A 22,037-nucleotide genomic window follows, 5' to 3' on the forward strand; every position below is an offset into this window, starting at 1 on the left:
CATGTAAATTGATGTTCTTTTATTTATACTGTATATAAATATTTTTCATTATCATGTTTATAATTCTCTTAAGTATTTAAGGTCAAACCAGCTTTAAAATTGCAAGTTCCACTTCTAACAGTATAAAGCAACCCAAAATTCTGACTGCTTAGTAACTGTAATAATAATTAAAAAAAAGGGTGATACATACTGACACTGTTCTATTTTTGGACATGGTTATCATACTGTGAAAGTCTTGCTATCCCAAATACAACATTCTCTGTAAAAGACAATAATCAAACTGATACTCCAGCCATTAAGGCTGGAGGTTAGTTGAAAAGGCAGTAGTTTTGACTTTGGTGCTATCTATTTTATGGTAACATCTGTGCATTTGTCCATCTTTTTGTAAAATTGCACTGTTTTAATCTGCACAAAGAGGATGTTGTACAAACACTCAAACATCCCTTTCCAAAGTATGTTGCAGTGGTGTGGTTTATTGAATACCGGTGGGCATGGTGGGCTTACAGACAGGGTATGAGTCTGGTAATGTGAACTGATTTAAGGCACAAGTGGTACTCATACAACTAACCAGAGGGTGGGGGAAACACACAATATTCATATCAGTCATAAACATATTAAATAGTACATTAGAAGGTTATAAGAGTGGGTGAGGGGAGGTGGGACCCAAAGGCCTAAACCAAACTTGAACAAAATGCAGGATTCATCCAAGACCTGGATCAGGTACAAGTGACTAAACCCAAAGATCTGTATCAGAGGAAGTGAGGAGGGGGTCTGTGTCAAAGATCTGTATCAGGAGGACTGTTTTTATCAAAGAGTCCTGTGGATCCTTTATCATTTTCTCTCAAGGATCAGTCACAGAAAAAATCTTTCAACCATGATACAGTGGAGGATGTCGTCAGGATTAATTACATAGATCCTTCACTAATAATGGATGATATTTTCCAGAGAACAGACACATGTTAATCAAGTGTTGTCAGTGCCTGATTTTTGAACATGATCACCACATCTGTTCATTTATTTCAGGTTACTCAAGCAGCAAGAAAAAAAAGTGGAGTGAAAAGTGAAAAGCTGGCAATTTGACCAGAATAACTGAGAGTGGTTGCCATGGTTGCTCAAATGATTCACCATCTCATTTCACTCCATCAGTATGAAATGACAGGTTTACAAAATATTTGCAAGTAGCAACAAAATTTTCAGCCTGTTCCATGATTTTTTTTTTATCTGATTTGTGCTTTATATGAAAAAAAAAAACCCTGCAACCCCACCCCCCCACAAAAAAACAAAAACACAACCTTTGACCTTATTGTCCACAATAGTATCTTACTGCTGATTTTTCGCATATACATAGTGATAGGGCTGCATGTAGTTGCCTGCAGGTTAAAAAAACTGATGAACTTCCAAAAACACTTCATATTAGAGAACATACGCAGTTACACAACCACATAACAGAGCTGTCACAGGACAGTAGCAACTTCCTTACCTCTGCACACGGTACCATTGTCCACCGGTTCATACCCAGCTTTGCACATGCAACGGCCGATGGGTACCATCCACTCCCCATCTCCATTACAGTACAACTTAATGGGCACATCCACCTCCTCCCCATTGGGAACACACACCCCTCTAGCTGCCACCAGAGAGGTGCTCTCTGCCCCAGACAGAGTCTCGGGAAAGACAGCACCATTCAGGACAACTCTGGGACATTTCCTGTAGAAGACACGCACAGCAATGAGTGACATGCAGGCGCCATAATCCTGAAAAGCGAGATAGAAGCCATTGCGTGAAACAGGTCCAAAACTCCGGACTTCACTGTTGATCTTCATGATACGGCCGCCCAGGTCGACCTGAGAGAAGCTCTCATCAGCTGCTATTGTGTCCACTTTTACCCAGGGGTTTTCCATCCAAAGCGGGGACACCTTAGTTGCCATGTCAGAGTCAGACTCATAGTAGTAGAGGTTAAACGTCTCTTTGCAGGAACCTGGAACATTTGGTATTGAGCTGCAGTCACGCACTGAGAACTTCATCTGGACGTGGATCCGCTGTGCACCCCGGCGACGGATGTACTTGGTGCGTACCCAGTTGTTTTGGCTGCTGTCAAAGACATTGCAAACCTGATATGTGCGGATGGTGTTCATGTTTTCATCATAGCCGCTAACTTCCTCCCACTAAAGGAAAAAGAAGAAACAACTGTTACCACAGAATAGCAGTGCTTTGAATCAATGGCATAGGTTTCCATGGACAGTAATGACCAAAGCCTGTTTAAGGACTGCATATATATAGTCACAGAACTGGAGTTATTGTCCAATAGTAACACAGTTCTCCATGATGTGCTGCACAGCACACACAGTATAAGCTCATTCATGTCAACATGTCACCAAAAAAGAATGGAGCTATTTTTTTTTATCACTTAGAACTGAATTTGGAGTTTTTTGGACAAGTTTATGGCTCCACTAAGTCAGATTTGATGTTTAATGATACTTTATTACACTTTATTAAAATACCTTATCTCTTTCAGTATGTTAGCAGACTTTGCAAGTCTGATTACCCATCTATTTGATCAAATAGGGTAATTTCTCCCGAAAAAATCACAGATGGTAACAGCCAAAATGCCAAACTTAAGGCAGAATGATGGTAGTGTATATATGAGGTGGGTTTCCATCCAAATATATAGCAAGTTTTAAGTGTCTTTTCTGATCAGAGAAAATGCTTAGGCTAATGTATACATATTTCCTTCCACTAGTGTCATGCAGATATTAAGACTCAGTACATTGTCATCATCATCATCATAGTTTAAAAGGTTTGCCTGCAGATGTAGTAGGCCTATTTTATACAATACACAGTAAATAAGCTCCTGATTGAAATGGAAATTCACCAGTGACATAACATGCTGCTTCATATTGATACTTACACAGACTAATGACCCCCATTTCAGTCTCGGTGCCCCCCTCTCAGCTTTCTCCTTCCAAACACCCCCCCACAGTGTCCCAACGCCCCCTGGGAGGGTAGTACCCCAATGACAAGCGCTGCCTTTACTAAAATATTACCACTGGTCGTTTATTCCAAATTTTTCCAAACACCCATTATCACTTTTCCAGACTGTCTGAAGATTGATGCTTTGGATTAAAAACAGGTCTGTGGTCGTGACCCTGAGTGGCCTAAAAAGAACACTTTTTCCTCATTGTGTATTAACATATCACATGTAATTTTAAAATATATGTGGCATATATTCATCTTTGTTTCCCAGTCAAACAGTATCCATGATCCCTCCACCAGAGGGGAAATGTGAGAGCGAATGAATAATGGATCAATAATGTAAAGTGCTATGGAAATCGAATCCATTATTACTATCATTATTAAAAAGGATTATAATGAGCAATATCATTTTTGATAATGAACTTTTCATATAGCTACAGGCCTATATTTTCACAATAACAATGGAAAACATAAACTGTAAAACAGAAATAAAGCAGATTTTTTTCTACTTACCCCCTGTGATGGGTGGATGGTCCAGCCCAGTTCTGCTGTTGCTGTTGTTGAATCCATTAGGACTTCTACACAAGTAAAAAAAGGAAAAGGTCATGAATTATTATCCAATATAATATATCAAGTTGAGTCACATTGTCTTTTTTTTTGGTGTTTTGTGCTCCAGTGCTCCAGTGTTATGGGAACGTACCATGGTCAAAATGAATATTAGACTATTATATACTACAAGGCGATCTTACACTGTCACCTATTACAGCTGACAGCGTCATCATCGTGAATACACACATGAAATATCTGTTTCAGAATTACCAATAACCTGGCTCTCAACATCCAGAAGACAAAAGAAGACAAAAGAACTGACTTCAGGAAGAAGCAGGATGACCACAGACCTCTCTACATTAACCCATTAAGACCCAGCGCTACTTCTGTGTCAGTTCAGAAATGAAATTTCCTCTCTATTTAACCTTTCTGAAGCGATTTATCACTATTATTATAATATTATCCTATGCATTTTGCATTAAGTAAAAAATCATGCATTTTGCTATATTTAATTCATTGATCGTGTCAATGTTCATAAAAACCCAGATTAAAGTTGAGGGATGTTATAACAGAAACAGGGAAAACTGGAGAAAATTTATCATTAACTGAACATAATCTAAGCATCTCCATCCATTGTCACTGATCCAACTCCGTGGGTTTTACTGGTGAATCAGTGTTGTAGAAGATAACAGTGTTTCCACGTTCACTACAGAGCCTCTGAACGTCCAAATGGGTCATATCTGATGACAATTTAAAAAAGACAAACTTTAGTTAACACCAATTATTTACATGGATTGATAGGATACGCGGATCTACAGGTATTGAACAGTTTAGATCTATAGATGCTTTTGGTCACCAGTGGATGTTTGGGTCTTTATGGTTTATGGAGGAGAAGCAGAGATGGTCAGCAGCTTTAAGTACTTGGGCACCCACATAGCTCATGATCTCACATGGTCAGTAAACACAAACTCACAGGTTAAAAATGTACAACAAAGGCTGTGCTTTCTGAGAACACTTAGGAAGACCAGGTCATCACAACGACTGCTGGTGTCTTTTTACTGCTGTTCCATCGAGAGCATACTGACTCATGGGATATTGTTGTGGTACGGCAATAGCTCTGCAGCTGAAAAATCTGCACTACAGAGAGTTGTTAAAGCTGCAGAGAAGATCACCAGCACAAGCCTGCCAGCCCTTGAGGACATCTACACCACTCGGTGTTTAAAGAAAGCATCCGGCATCATTAAGGACTTGCATCACCAAGCTCATCATCTGTTCCAACTCCTCCCCTCAGGAAGACGCTACAGGTCAATCGAATCCTGCACCACAAGACTACTGAACAGTTTCTTTCCAAAAGCCACACTGAACTCTGCACTTAAACAAAGACAGTGAAATTATGATGTGCAATAATGTTTATTTGTTTACTTTTTAACTTATTAACTGAAATATCTAACTTTTTAACTGACCAACTGCAAAGCATTATTGTGCTTTGTGTGTTTTATATGCATGTGTGAATGTTTTTTAGAGTATCTTTTATGGAGGTGCACTCAAATTTCATTGTATGAAAATACAATGGGCCGGATCTACTAAGGTGTACAAATTTGTGTGCGCAATCTAGAGTTTTGCGTGTGGGGCTGAACCGCGGTTTGTGGGTGATTTACAAAGATTGGCTGCGCAAATGTCAACAGATGCAAAGTCTTGCAGACCGCCCTATTTAAATGAGGATTTTGTGTGCGCTACTGGAGACAATACACTGTAAAAACTGCTCTGGGTTACGCCAGCACTGATGGAAACAGTGTGCTGAATGATCCAGACGCATGGGAATGTAATGTTGGAGGAGTTTTATCATAGAAGGTATTGCATGACTCATTCATTCACTTATTTTTCATTTTAGAGGTAGGGGGTCCGTGGGGGTTGTTAGGTTGAATGACTGTCAGGGGCTCATAATTTTATCACATTGTAGCCTAATGTCAGTGTGTATTTTTAGTCGCAATCATCAGATCAAGTGGAAAAGAGTCCCGTAAAGTGTGTGTGTGTGTGTGTGTGTGTGTGTGTGTGTGAGGAAGGGGCATACGTCTCAATTATTTTTTCTTCTGTCATTCCAAAAATGTTCACACGAGGGTGAAAAATGCGTTCTCTGTGTCTCGTTTCATTGTTTCATGTGCGCGCAATTACACATCCAAACCATTTGCACCTCCCTTTGAGACATGTTAAATTATAGATGTAGTTTCTATGAGCAAAATTGCTTTCAGGTTTGATGAATCACTTTGCATATGTTAAATTAATATATTTACATTTTCTCCTCCTAGCACACACACGATTGCATGTTAACGCTCCATACTGCATATTCAGTGTGGCAAATGTACTAAGTGGATGCAGGCTATTTTGCACCTTTGAGAGACGCAACCTTTACTGCGCACTGCTAGTAAATAAGTTCATGCATTTTTTTGCATGTGCAATGAGTTTGCACACATTTTAATACATGCACACCTTTAGCAGATCTGGCCCAATGACAATAAAGTCTCCTATCTTATCTTATATCTTATCTTATATTAAATCGTAACAGAGTTTCATGAGACAAAAGAAAATAATTTGTTCATGTCTTTTGTAGTGTGATTATGACAAAAGCTCCATATTAAAACTTTTCAACACTCATCTGGCACTGGGAGCAGGACTGGGAAGGAAAAAAGAAATTAAAAAAAAAAGCCTGAACACTAAAGCTAGATGTGCATCTAACATTTGTATCCTGGATTGTGGTTTTGTTCTAACACATAAGGCTCGGCTGTAAATGCCCATAAATGAGTCACATGGTCAGGTTTAACTAATATAAATGTCTTTAAAAACTAACTAAATAAATAAATATAATAGAAGATAACATGAAATTGGTTAGTTCTGCTAATTCTCCCTCATATTGTCTTCAAAAGTACAGCATGCATCCATCATAATGATTTAAATTCATGAAGTCTATAATGATGATTTATTGATATTCAACTGGTACTATAAATTTAACATTAGTGAATATTTGTAAAATGCTATAAAGTTTATCAGTTTGAACATTAAGTATCTGTCATTCTAGTGTATTCAATTGAATGTAGGTCAAAAAGGATTTGAAAATCATTGTATTCTGTTTTTATTTACATTTTACACAACATCCCAACTTCATTGGAATTGAGGTTTTACGTTTAGATTAAGTGGATTCCATTAACTTTTTAAAATCCATTTTAATTATTTTTTTCCCAACTGAAAATCTACTCATTATTATTATTATTATTATTATTATTATTATTATTATTATTATTATTGTTGTTGTTGTCATTTTGTTGCCATACATTATATATGTATTTTTATTTTTACTGCACAAGCCTCTGTTTGCAGATCTGCTCTCTATGTCTCTACACCCATAAGCTTCCAAGCGTGCCCTTTAATCCATGTGCCATCCCCCACCACAGAAGGAAAGAGTCCAGTGAAACCACACTACTGGATCTATGTATCCAACACATGCTCAATAATTCACGTCATCCTGACAGCTTACTCCTCAGTAAAGCTTTTTGAGGTTTTGAGGGCAGAGACTAAACTGGACTAAATTTCCCCACAGTCCACATATTTTCATTGTCTCTCTCAGGTTCTAAGATTGAGGCAAACCTCTTCAGAATGCCAGTTTTACCTCATTAGTCTTGTAATGCTTTTCTTGTTTAGGAACAGTATGTGAGCCACTTGTTAAACACAAATTCCCACAAGTCAAACAGCCAGTGGGAGCAGAGTAACCTCCCTGAAAAAGACCAGGTAGTCATCAGCCTATCAGATATCCAAACAAAAGTGTCCAACCTGAAGAGCTGAACAGCACTAGTGCGTAACACGATTCACGGCTGCTGGCTTAAGAAGATGACTGCACACCATTAATGCCTAGCAGCACAGATGAACCAGCTGCTAATGTCAGGAAAGCCCCCAGGGTGGGCTCATCATGACAGTCCTCATCATGAAGGACCCCAGAAGGGAACAACACCATCCAACTACCAGCCTATAACCTGCCTCAGCATGACATGGAAGCTCCTATCAGGCATCATAGTAGAAAGGAATTGGTAATAACAACAGAGAAGCCAAGTACCAACTACTGGTTGACAAGGCAATTGCCTGAGACTATATGACCAGGAACACCAACCTGTGCACTGCCTGGACTGACCACAAGAAAGCATATGACTCGATGCCACACACAGATACTGGAATGCCTAAAGCTGTATAACATCAACAGGACACAAGAGAGTTAATCCAGAACTCGATGAGGCTATGAAAGACAACTCTGGAGGCCAACTCAAAGCCAGGAGGCCTAAACCCCCTTAGCCAGATCTTCACCAAGAATGGCTTCAGGTACCAGTTCTGAAGTGAAACAACCATCAGCCACCTCCTCTACATGGATGAAAAACTGTATGCCAAGAATGAGTGTGATATCAACTCACCTCGCCTCATCTCAATCGAATCTACACCAAAGACTTTGGGATGATGTCATTCAGACTAGATAAATGTGGAAATGTGGATGGATGGTATCTAGAAGAGGAAAAGTGATCACAACTGAAGGGTTTGAACTATCTGAAGGGAACATTGCAGATGTGCAGGACAGTTACAAATGTCCGGGAATCCCACAGGCAAAGGGCAATGAGGAGGCAGCTCGGAGGTCAGACAGTCAAATACCTACAGAGGGTGAGGCAGGTCCTGAAAAGTCAGCTGAATGGCAAGAATAAGACCATTAACACCTATGCCCTGCCAGTAATCAGATACCCTGCTTGTATAATATCCTGGTCACTGGAAGAGCAAGCTATCAGGACAAGGAGGCTCCTTACAATGCAGGGAGTCCAGCTTCCAGAGGCTGTTCACGAAGCAAAAGAAGGGAGGCCAAACACTAATGATTGTCAGAGCCACTATCCAGGAGGAAATGCCAGGCCTCCAGGAATATAACAAGAAGACAGCCCCTAGTGATGAACTGCTAGGTAAATGCTTTGGCAAACAGAAGCCCAGTGAGGAGGAGGAGCCTGAGGGGCTATCATGGAAGGAAAAGCCCCTGCATGGCATGTACCATTTGTGCACACAAATTGAAGAGGTAGCTGACTTCAAGAAAACATAAAAGTGGCAGGAAAAAGCTGAACTGAAAGACAGCACAGAGGCACTACTCATGGCTGCACAAGACCAGGCCCTGAACGCAAGATCAATAGAGGCCGGGGTCTACCACACCAGACAAGACTTCAGGGGCAGGCGGTGCAGAAAAGCCCCTGAGACCGTCCACCACATCACAGCACGGTGTAAGATGCTGACAGGCAAGGCATACATGGACGTATGCATGTACAGGAATATCTGTACTGAGTATGGACGGGAGGTCCCAGGGTCAAGATGGGAGACACCCCCAAAAGTGACTGAGAACAAACAAGCAAAGATCCTGTGGGACTTCCAGATCCAGAGTGACAAGATGATGACATCCAATCAGCCTGACGTAATGGTGGTCGATAAACATCAAAAGACAGTGGTAATAATGGATGTAGCAATGCCTAATGATAGCAACATTAGGAGGAAGGAACACAATAAGCTCGAGAGAATGTGGGCTGTGAAGGCAACAGTGTTGCCAATAGTGACTGAGGTACTGGGGGCAGTAATGCCCAAGCTGGGTGGATAGTTCCACCAAATACTAGGAACAACATCTGAGATCTCCATCCGGAAGAGTGCCATTCTAGGAACAGCTAAGATCATGTGCAGAACCCTCAGGCTCCCAGACCTTTGGTAGAGAACTGCCCAGATAGACCAGAACTCAGTTTTCTGTTTCTTTACTGTTCACTACAAGATCATTTTGTGTCCTGTTCATAAAGTAGTGGAATTTACTTTTTTGCTACTTGCAGCTGCCCACACATACTGGCAACAGAAACACCGCAAAAACAAATGAAATTTTATGAACAAGATGCATGTAAAAAATGTCCTGTTCTGGTTGGACGGCAGAATAGGAAAATATATAAAGATGATGTTCAGTTTTATAGAATACCATCAAGTTAAACATGGGCATTTAACTTGTAACCAGACAGACTGGGCTGGATTCATACTGGAGGACTACACTGGACAAAGTAACTAAGATGAAAGCAACACACTAAAGCATCTGTATTCATCTGTCTTCGTCTTAACCCATCTTTATCTAGCCCATATACACCCATGTTATTTGTAGAATGGATAATGTTTGGTGTTAATACTAGGGGTGTAACGGTACAGAAAAATGTTGGTTCAGCACAGGGGTCTTCAGTTTGATACACTTTCGATACATTTTTGGTACAGTGAAGGAGACCGGTAAAGGGGGGGCGCTCCGTAACTACCAAAAACCTAAAGTGAAACTTAACACACTTATAAAAGTGAGCCTGTGCCTCTCTTAAATTCTCTGTTGTTATTTTTACCCCCCCTTTATTGGCACCCCAGCCTCAGAATAAAGTGCTTTTTGGGGTTTTTTGCAGCGGCAATGAGAATTCAGCAGCAGCAAATGTATATAGTGGAAACCCTGCACATGGGTTCTACTTGCGGCCACCCTGCTTCCCGAGTATTTGCATTCTTCACATAGACTACATGTATTCGTTCGGTACAACCTCCGAATTATATTGAAGGAAACGAGTGCACCGTTACACCCCTAGTTAATACAGCCAGAGTTGTGTTGCTGTTCTAAATGAGGCTGCCACTGTTGCATCCAAATGGCCCATTTTTCCAGCTGCTCGCTTCCTGTTAGTATCAGCAGCAATTAATGAGGAGCTGGGAGGGAGCAGCGAGCCAGGTGTCAGATCTGCCGCGAAACAGGAATAAAGAGGCCATGAGCACTGACCTGAAATTATTTCCCACAGACTCAGCCAAGAAGTAGACAGAGGACCTGAGCATGTTTCTGTGGTACTGTAATGACCATGATCAGTGATGCCTCACAATTTTAGCAATATTTTCAAGGGAATCCTTTTATGTTAATCACAATATTACAGGCAACAAGAAGTTCCTCTCTTTCAGTTTGTTGTATTCAAGTCTTTTGTCTGACTCTTAGACCCTTCATTATAAGAACATCAACAGAACGTCATGATGAGGATCAGCTCAGATAAGATACAACAACAGAAGAGCATCAGTGTGACCATTACAAATAATAACAAGAGTTTAAGGCATAAATGGAGGAAAAGGTAAAAGGAGAAATGTTTAAGCGAGACCCTGGACTATATATGAAATGGACAAAACCTCTGTAACGTCACCCATTGGTTTTAATGGACTGCTCTTCTGAAGCCTAGAGTTTGGCATTTTGGTTGTCCTCATCTTGGATTTTTGGATTAGTGATTTTTTTTTGTGTGTTCATTGTTCATATATGGATAAGAGGAGGGAGTAGGGTGAGTGTGAGGGGTGAACCTTTAAAATGGACATAAAAACAGACACTGTGTCCCCTTACTATCTGGCTGACATATAGTTCTTAAATCCCACCTGCTTCATTTTATCCTATTCAGTTCAGCTAAACCAAAACCTGAAAAAAAAAACCACATTCATTGCATTTTTCCAAAAGATTATTCTGTATTTTTGTCCAAACAGTCAGCTCTCTTTCATACACTGTAGCTCTAAGCAGCTAAAACACACAGACATCCCAGTGACAGAAAAGTAAATGGGAGGGTGGTCACTTCACTCAAGGACATGGATCGTTTACATATTCAAGCACAATCAGGAGTGATCTATCGAAAACCTAGTGATGATCAACAAGTGGAAAGGGAAAAATGCACAGTGTGATGTTTAGATCATAGTTAGTCTGTCTATGCTAGCAGCCTGGAACCCACAGACAAACACCATTCAAGTACTGGATCAATAAGCATATCAATAAAAATACTAGTATCAATTACTTTACGATACCCATCCATTCCTACTCTACTGTGGAGACTGGCTCCTCATTCTGTCACAGAAGCAATATGGCAGCTCCAGTTATTGCAGATTTTGTCTTAATTTTTTTTTTCCATTTTTACCTCCGCCAAGGAGGTTATGTTTTTGCCAGGGTTTGTTTGTTTGTTTGTCTGTTTGTCTGTCCGTTAGTGTGCAACATAACTCAAAAAGTTATGGACAGATTTGATGAAATTTTCAGGGTTTGTTGGAAATGGGATAAGGAAGAAATGATTAAATTTTGGTGGTGATCGGGGGTGGGGGGGCCCACGGGGGGGCCCATTTCCAACAAACCCTGAAAATTTCATCACAATCTGTCCATAACTTTATGAGTTATGTTGCACACTAACAGACAGACAAACAGACAGACAAACAAACAAACAAACCCTGGCAAAAACATAACCTCCTTGGTGTGGGGGGGGCCCACAGGGGGGGCCACTGATCAGCCTTGGTGGAGGTCTGCGCTCTCCGAGTGCTTCTAGTTCATGTTATGAGTTAATCTGAGTTAAGGGCTACCACACATTTTCATATACATCAAGCTGTCCATTCATCTTGCGGATCAGTCGTTCGTACGATGCGGTCTCTGATAAAGCTCTATACCATTCAGTATGAGTGGTCTGCCCCTTCCAGTGCCTTAGTATGACCCTCTTAGCTGTAGTGAGCACAATTTTAAGCCTATGTGCTCTTTTTTGTTTCTAATCTAACATTATGATTAGGGATGGAATCGAGAACCGGTTCTTTTTGAGAACCAGTTCCCAGTAGCTAGATTCCTTGGAATCGTTTGCCTGCCTGCTTAACGATTCTGCTTATCAATTCCACCTTCGTTGCGCATGCACAACGACGTCACATGCACGCTGCATTGTTTTGGTCAGAACGTAGCCAACAGAGTGTTGAGGCAGAAACGGTCTAAAAAGATGACACCAGGTCCAAACAGACGACACCAGGTCCACTGGAACACTTGCAAAGCTTCCATGTCTTCAAAAGGGTAGAATCCCTGCAACATACTCAAACATTTGTCCACAGCATGTGGTTCATTTACAGGAATGTCACATATTTTCTACACTACTTAGCGACATTTGTGAATGTAGCAGCAGAGTGAATGCCGGGCCCAGTTCTGGTTCCAGTGTGGGCAACAAACATCGTAGCCCCTCAAATACATGTTTCTGAAGGTATGGGAAAGGAAATGAGGTGCACAACAACGAGAGACAAGCCAAGTCAAACCGGTTCCACATAATAGAAATGTGGCAATAGAGGAATTAGTGAAGCATCTGTAGTTTCACTTTCACTGCACCCCACCCCCCCACCCCTGTGAACCAGGCCCAGCATATGTTATAATTATTTGTTCATACTGTATATGTTATATTTTCTGTGCAGAGATGGAACCATAGAAGACAGTTAATGCAAACACACCCATTTGTACTCTTTTATTCCCTCACCCAATGAGAATCGATAAGAGAATCGGATCGATAAGCAAAATTGATAATTGGAATCGGAATTGTTAAATTCTTAACAATTCCCATCCCTAATTATGATACAGACACAACGCAGGTGTCAGGATCAAATTCAAATTTAAAGTATTATTTATCCTTCGCGTTACACTATGCCAATAAGAGGTCAGACTCAGGCAGGTGAGAAACTAGAGATGTAACAACATGAAAATTTCAGATCACAGTTATTGTTGTTATTGATCACAGTTATTATTAATTTCACGATATTGTTGAAATGTGCTCAAGATGTTCAAAGAGTACTTAAACACACACTGAAATAATTTAACCAAGTTATATTTTGAAAAAAAAAAATTATAATAATAACAACACAATGAACTTTCTGTTGACAGAGCCATTCAAATATTAACACACAATTGTGCAAGGAAAGATGGCACCTAATGGCCATAAGAGGTAACTGCACTAGGAATGGGAATTGATAGGATTTGATCAATATCAATGCCATTGTTGATTCTGCTTATCCATCCAATTCCTTATCAATTCTCCTATCAATTCCTGAGTGTTTTTTTGAGTGGGAAAAAAAGTAGTTGGACAGGTCATAGTGGAGCTTGTTTGACCATTTTCCATATCACATCATTCACAATCTCAAAAGGAGAGAGAGAGAGAGAGAGAGAGAGAGAGAGAGAGAGAGATGTGTGGGACAGAGGTGTCAGTGCACTCGGACCGGGTTTGTGCGCTTGGATAGGACGTACCAGGTCATACCCGGTCCGTGCGGCTGCCATAAGTCATGTTTTCAGGGGCCAAACACTGCAAACTGCACATGTGCACCTGGAGTACCACTGCTTCTCCAGGAAATGAGTAGTATCACCATGAGTTTTCAAAGTGCAGTAATCGAACATGGCTTTCATGATGATTGGAATTTATACAGTAATGCTAACTGTCGGGAATTTTACTGCGGTTTGTTGTTATACCAATATTTGTTACATCCTTACGAGAACCATATAAACCATGTCTCCAGGACTTTGTTTGCATCGCCAGCAGATGTTAGAGTTGCACATTCCTGCTCTATACAGTTTTACAAGTGTCCAGAACAGTCTACTGAAATTTTTAATTGAATTAGTTTGGACCGTGCATCCCTTATTGGCTTTAACATTTGTTTGACTAATGCATCCCACTCATCCTCCCAAATGGTTTTCTAAATCTGTTTCCCACACCTTTTGGTGGTTATAAATATGACTAACCAAACATGGTAATTCCCTCAATTTTTTGAAGATAGAATACACTGGAGATTCAATGGGTAGATTTTCTTCAGATCTATTTAATATTGAGAGACAATCTCTCAATTGTAAAAATCTCCAAAAATCTGTAATATTAAGGTTATATGTCATCTGTAAATCTTGAAATGTCAATTGAATATTGTCCTGAAAAAAGTAGTTTATATTCTTAATACCTTTGGAATGCCAGCCTTACCAAAAGAATATTTTACCCCCAATTTTCATTTTTGGGTTGTTCCACACCGAAAATGTATGCAATAGAAAGGAGCAGATGTTTTCTTTTTTATGTAGACGATGCCATGCATTTCTAGTGTGAATCATAATTGGATTAGTTTTAACTGAATCATTAGGGTGTTGGGACAGATAGTCAGCAGCTTTAAATGGGGCATTTATTTTGCTCTCCAAGTCCACCCAGATCAGCCTGTTGTCTTTGTTTGATATAAGTGTTGTTATTTGTGCGCCTGTGAAAGCCTCTTGGTAAAAGCTGTTTATTCGGTATGTAACGTCGCCCTTCATAATCCGTTTTAGTCTGGAGTTTTTTCAGAGTCATTCTGGGCCTTTTTCCAGCCCAAATGAAGTTGGTTATCATTTTGTCAGTGGTCTTAAACACTGTCTTAATTTTTAAGCAGTGGGCAGAAATTGTATTATATCATCCATTTTCTAAAAGGGAAAATAGAATTCATTTTCCAAACCAGTTAACTCTCTGCAGGGTCACAGGGAAACTGGAAGCTATCCCCGTTGTCAACAAGTGACCGAGGGTGTGTGTCCTCATAATAGGCTGTTTATGGCATCTTCCCAGATATTTTGAGAAAATAAAATAAAATAATAATAATAATAATAATAATAATAATAATAATAATAATAATAATAATAATAATAGCAGGTCAGGAACTTTAATGTTCTATATCCATATGTCTGTACTGTATGCACACTACTCACAAAAACTTTTGGGTGAAATTCATGGAATATGTAAAAAGTTCATTCTACAGTGATATTATATCATCCAAGGAAAGCATTTAAATAGAAGCATGCAATGGGAATTTCTTCATCTTATGCAAGTTACTGAAACAAAAGCTAACAAATGAAAAAGTAAGCAGAGCTTACTAACACCCCTGCCCGGGCGCACAACACTTCACCCCTCCTGCTCACTGATCCCCTGCCTACCCGGGGATTCATTTTGAGTCTTGACTTTCAATCTTTTCAAAAACTTTTTAAAAATGCATTTTTTAAAAAATCCAAAATTGAGAGAAAGGCACATGTAATAAACATGTGTGTCAAATTCAATGTCCAAAAATTTAATTCGACCATTAAACTAAACACTGCACCTCTACTAGTGGTAAAGAATATGTGTCAGTTTGGATCTATTCTAGTGAATAATGTCTGAGAAATCAGTTGCACAAATTTTCCAAGTTGAAATTTTTAAAAATTTGTAAGAAATCCAAAAAAATTTAATTCAAAATTGAGCATTGTCCAAGAAATGAGTTAGACAAAAGGACAGAATTCCTGGTATATCTATATACCCCCGCCCTCTGGAGTGGGCAGGGGTATAACAACAGTGGTGGGTATACATTACAAAAAATGTCAGTATCTCATGAGCCCCCCCCCCCATCCCTGAAAAAAATTTGTGGCCGATGTTATTCAGGTTTTATCAGCTTGTACCACTGACAGGGTGTAGGGCAGTTCTATATTGACTAGATACATCTGCCCATTTCTGCTCAAAGTGAATGGACGTTCATTAGTAAACACCACTGAGGCCCACTGGTTCCTTGTCCCATGCAAAGACCCAGGCATGATGCCTGTACTTGGTGGTGTGTTCAGGTACCTTTACAGGTTGCCTGGTATGCAGACCATGCTGATGGAAGTGGTTTTGACTGGTCAGGCATGACACTTGGGTACCTCTCACTTCCCTTAAAGGTGACTGGAGTTGAGTGGCACTCATCATCTGGTTCTGCAAGGTACTGTTTACAATGAAGTGGTCATCAGCATGGCATGTGGCCAAAGGACAACCACCTGTCTCTGTGTCTCTATTGCAACCTGCTGATGACACTCTGTGACACTCTAAGCCAGGGGTGCCCAACCCTGGTCCTCGAGGGCTACTATCCTGCATGTTTTAGATGTATCCCTCTCCCAGCACACCTGACGGTCATTATCAGGCTTCTGCAAAGCCTGATGATAGGCCTATCATTTGAATCAGGTGGGTTGGAAGAGGGATACATCTAAAACATGCAGGATAGTAGCCCTCGAGGACCAGGGTTGGGCACCCCTGATCTAAAACATGCAGGAAATGGATTTGGGCACCCCTGCACCAGAGTTTCAAACCAAACCAGATCGGTAACACTGGAAGATGACTCTACTGTGCCGTCCAACACAATGTGGGACACCCGGTCACCCTATATAAACAAATATTTTTATAAAAGTAAAAATTAAAAACACTGTTTTGCAGATTTTGCACAAAAGCATAGCTCCTGCCTCACGTGGCATCCAATATTCAGTAGGGAGAGATGCATAGTACAAACTGAATTATGATTACACTCTTCCCATGTGTCAGATGATTTGGACCAAACAAACAGCAGGTGATCCAACTCCTACCTTGAGTGCTGATACGAAACAAGACACAAGTCACGATATTTGTTAATAATGAAGAAGATTGCAGCAAACCATTTAAAATGCATGTGGGCTGCCTCTGATGTGAGCTGGAGCAGGGAAACGGGGACACAGTGGGCTGATGAATGCAGGGGTACGTAGGATATGTCGGCCCCATCTTGGATTTGGCCCATTTCGTGGGCTGAATTATTTCAACGATTAACTATGTAACCTATGAAAGGTAAGCAGCATTTTTGTTACAGCTTCAGTATTTCATTAGACGGGAATAAATGTCAATAATCAAATAGTAAACATTTGTTAGCTCAGCTGCATTTTCTTTGACAATTATTTTTCCATTTTTGACTATTTTCTAATGAGTTCATTTGTGACTCCATTATGTGTTTGGCCTCTAAAATGTCAGAAAACACAGAAATATCAATGTTTACATAAAGACCAAAATCATGTCCTCAAATGTCTCAAATAACAGAAAAGATGCATTCATCAGTGGATGACGATTTTGACTTTTTATTAATGTGATTACTTAATTTAATAGATGGTGCTTTAATAGTTTAACTTGATAGTTGACAACTAATTTATTAATCATCACATCTCTACACTTTATTGTACTGATGGGGTTTACTCTGTGGAAATGTACGTCACAGTAAATGAATCACATGTAATTATGGATAATAGATCATTTACTTTGTTAAGATGGTTTAAAATATATTTTTACTCTTCAAGACACTTGTATTGAATCAAGTGCATTTTAATACCTATATTTTATACAAGTATTATTTAATTTCGCTGCAGTCTATGATTTGTACTGATACTTTCGGACATATTTGTGTCCATCTCTGTTTCTTTTTCACAAGTAGGGATGTAACGATTACAGGTATAATGATAAACCGCGGTAAAATTGCAGATGGTTAGTATTACCGTTTAAATTCTAATGATTTATTCTATTGATTTGTTCTGTTATTTGTTCTGTTGATTGTTTCTAATGATCACTTTTCCAGAGAAAACACCTAAAGATATGCTTTTATGTCAAATATTTGAGTATAGTTTTAATTTACTACAATTTTGATTTCATATACCTAATATTTGGAACCAATATTCACTTTTAAAGTCTTTGAAAAGGTTCGTTAAGCATCTTTGTGTCATTTATGCAATAAATTATATACATTTTTCAAATCGGATTTTACATATTTTTTTGTGTTTTTTTGTCCTTTTATGTTGATATAGTAGGTTAAAGTGAAAAAAAATAATAGGCAGTTGATATAAATGAAGTTGTGCTGGAAAAAAAAAGATACCAAACATGAGTATAGTAAACATTTCTTTATATAGTATATAAAGGCAAAAATCAAAAGGAGTGAAAAATGGCCAAAATAGGCTCAGCCCACTAAGGGTTAATATTTGAATGTTTCTGCCAACAGAATGTACATTGTGTCAATTATTTATTTATTTTTTGTTGTTGTTATTTTTTTCAAAATACAAATTGATTAAATTATTTCAGTGTGTATTAGTACTTTTTGAACATTTTGAGCACAATTTCAATAATACCGCGATAATAATGATAACCGTGATAATTTTGGTCACAATAAACGTGATATGAAATTTTCATATCATTACATCCCTATTCACAAGTAACGGTTTTATACAGTTTTATGAAATGAAGATGTGCCTCTCAGTCTCATTTCTGAAAAGCTACATATGGCAGCGCTCCCGCTCTGTCTGTTTCTGTCCAGTAATGGTATCCTCCTCATCCAACTGGCTCCATCTGTCCCTGCATTCCTGCACTACATATAGTGTATAGTGAAAGCTCTTGTTATGCCTTTCTCTGCGTGTTTCAGTGAAAAGTAGGACAAAGAGGAGGAGAGAGTGGGCCAACTAAGTCCAGCACACATAATCCTTGTAGGCTGTGCCACACTCTGTATGCCACGCTGGATTAAACCCACAGGGATACATCAGCAATATTCACTTTGTTTTATGTCAGTGAACTGTGTGCCATGCTGCTCAAAGCACCGACTTTTACACTCCAACATAGAGACGGGAGATTAAGCCAAAAAATATTTTCATTATAGTCAATACTAATAAATCATGGTTTCTTTCTCAGTCTAAAGGCTGATTTGTGCGCTGAAGAAATTATGCAATTATCTTTGGCTTTAACTTATTCCTACAGGACATTAAAAGGTGAACACTCGTGACAAATACACTTGTAGCCTCTGATTTTATAATTATTGTTTTTGCTCTGCTTATTTTCTTTATTTTGATTTCAAATGAAGATCTGACATTGCTATTCAATAAAATGAAAACAGTACACAAGTTATTTGTGGTTAGTTTAGAGCATGACAACCACTTAAGGACAAAGAGCAGAATATTTCACAAATCTAGAGCAAAAACATTCAAAATATAATGATGAAAAAATTTAAATTAAGAGAAAAATCCATCCACCTACATGTAACACACGTCCAGATAAAACCACCTTCCCTCAGTTCTTGTTGTCTCATTCAGGTTGACTAAGTAATACATTTTCACCGCTCACATAGATCAATTATTTGAACTCCTCATATAAACTCACTGAACACGTGCCTCCACTAACCAAAACAACTTTCAGGAAGAAGTCCCAGCAGTGTCATCAACTGTGATGTCATCATGAGTCACGTGGCGTGCCGCAGTGCAAGGCTGTTTGGCCAGAGGGGGGAGGGCACTACACTGTCCCAGACCAGGATGGCACCAGGTTGCCAGTTCTATACGGTTATCCCCCTCATTGGCCCCTACCTTGCCCTAGTATAACCAGTATCAGTGACTCTGAATTGTTGTTCAATTGTTGTTGAATTCATTCCCTCTAAGCTTTAATCTTACACCCAACACCAGGTTGTTGCCTCCACTATTTCTGCTCCTTCTTTTTATTCTTATTCCACCAGCATTCTTGGCAGTAGGATGCCACCCTGTTTTTGCCATTCCTCCCTTTTGCCTCATCTTCCACTTCCATTCCAGTGTGCACCGGTGTGCCACTCTCTTTTCGGAGTTTACAGAGTTCCTCCTCTCTCACCAATCATCTTCAACAGTCCAAGAAATCACCAGTCACCACTCTAACGTAGTCAAAAAAATCAATCAATTAATCAAATTCTATTTATATAGTACCAAATCATAACAAAAGTGACCTCATTACACATTTCATTTAGAGCTGGTCTAGACCAAACTCTTAACCCAATTCACAGACACCCAACAGAATCCTCCAGGAGCAAACTCTTGGTGACAGTGGGGAAGAAAAACTTCCTTTTAACAGGCAGAAACCTGGAGCAGACCCTGACTCCTGGAGAACGGTCATCCATCCACATCTACTCAGACAACTTCCTCCCAAACTAATCCCCCTACTCTGCCTCAACGCCCCCTCATCTGCTGCTACTTATTAAAGGCCTTCAGTGCCCAATGCTCTCTTAAATGTTTAGACATCTCCCATTAACGCCCCCCCGACCCCCAGAAGTATGCTATAGCGGAATGTACAACAGTTTAAAGCCATATACAACTTTACTTCTCTGTATAAGAGTTCAAAACATGTAAAGTACAGATCGAGGTCACAGTAAATATTTACCACTTTGGTCTCTAGAAACTTCTTTTTCTGCAATCAGCATGTGTTAATGTTACATTTTCATATTTTCTTCTATATTCCACTTTTTTCTTGATGGAGACATGGAGAAATGTGTGGCCATTATAAACCCTGATAAAACAAAAAACCCAATGGTGGCGTCAGAAATTTGCACCATACTGAAGCTATGACATTTTACATTGTTATCTCCATTTAATAGATTTCATTGATATGAAGCAGTTTTTCCTCTGATATGGGTTGGGACAGTTTGTATTAAATATTTGTGTTAAAAAATAAATAAATAAAGACTGCTCAGCTCGCTGCCACTCCTTAGTTGCTTAATACAGGTCCACTCAGACCTGACAGCTAAAGTTATGTCACCAGAAAGTCAGGGCTTACACACAGACTTTGGGCTCTCTACCTTCGTTGCATCATTCACACACACACACACACACACACACACACACACACACACACTGCCTATTTTTACCTGACAGTCTCACAGATCCAGACCTGCCTCAACACTTTGTTAGTGCTGTGCCAGCCCTGGAGACCATCCAATATCCCTCTGGAATATGGGTGAAAGTTTTCTGGGTTGTTTCACAAATAGAACCTTGGCTTCACTGATGGTCTTTTTTTTTTTGTTCAGGACTTATTCAGTTGTCATCCATTTTATTTCAGATATCTAAAGAAAGTGTTCTGCTCCATCTTTACATTTTTTTTCCATTAAAAAGACCTCAGTTCAACTACTTATTGGAGCGAAAAAAGCTCTGACAAGGAAGTGGCTACAACCAGATGAACCACAACATGAAGATTGGTTAAAAGCAATCTATGAAATCTATGTAATGGAGAAATTGTCCTTTCCACTAAAAGTAAAACAGGATAATTTTATAGGAATGTGGTCAAAATGGACTGTATATATCATCCCATTGAGGCCAGATTTGACTTGACTTGAGTTGACAAGTTATAACTGAACTAGTTTATTGTACTGGAACTGAAACTTGTGTGGTTTTCGGAATAAGAATAATGAAAATAAGGGAAAAATGTGACATCTTTTTTTCTAAGGTATGTTTAACAAAATATAACAAATAAAAAGGGGGAGGGACTTACTTTAAGAACAGTTGTCTTTGTTTTGTTTTTTTAAACAGAGGACTTGCATGTAACGTGTATGCAAAATTTCATGCTTTACCATTGTTGATTTTTCAGACACGGTATACAAATGTTCTTAGTTGTCTGTTGTAAAGTATCTTTCCATGTGAAAAAATAAAATTACTGAAAACAAAGACCTCCGTTCAGATAGATGGTTTGACATCTACTGTTTCAGGCTTTGATTGATAGGTGTGTGGGACAGCTCACTCACCTGCCAAGGCAGACTGCCAGAGTTTGTTGTTGATTTAGTAAAATGCTTTTTTTTCCCCCTGATGGACAGCTCTACTGCTGTTATGTATTTAAGACATTTCACAAAAAAACCCCACTATAAAACAACTTTGTCACATAGTGCTTGATGAAGTTAATGGTTTTATTGGGTCAGTAAACGAGAGTTTTGGCATTAGCTCTCCCATGATCGCTCACAGACAACTCTGACCCCTCACGCTCATAAAGCTCCGCCCATTTTGTCCCAACATAGCCACGTCTAGCAACAACAAGCCAACATGTTGACAGCCAAATGAGAAACTACTGGAGCCTCAGGTCACTACACAACCACAACCCATTTAGAGTAAC

At 39.4% G+C, this 22,037-nt stretch overlaps 1 protein-coding gene across 4 annotated transcripts in view; it reads right to left on the minus strand.

Moving 5' to 3' along the window:
- ephb2a (eph receptor B2a) overlaps positions 1-22,037 on the minus strand; it is a 54,080-nt gene that overhangs the window by 26,468 nt on the left and 5,575 nt on the right. For all 4 annotated transcript variants that reach the window (XM_030138585.1, XM_030138584.1, XM_030138583.1 and 1 more), the window contains exons 2-3: positions 3,487-3,551; positions 1,481-2,165 (exon numbers count right to left, since the gene is read on the minus strand). In XM_030138585.1, the coding sequence (XP_029994445.1) occupies positions 1,481-2,165; positions 3,487-3,551 (750 nt within the window). The remainder of the gene's footprint in view (positions 1-1,480; positions 2,166-3,486; positions 3,552-22,037) is intronic.

The sequence above is a fragment of the Sphaeramia orbicularis genome, chromosome 7, assembly GCF_902148855.1.
Source record: "Sphaeramia orbicularis chromosome 7, fSphaOr1.1, whole genome shotgun sequence".
NCBI classification, from domain to species: Eukaryota; Metazoa; Chordata; class Actinopteri; order Kurtiformes; family Apogonidae; genus Sphaeramia; species Sphaeramia orbicularis.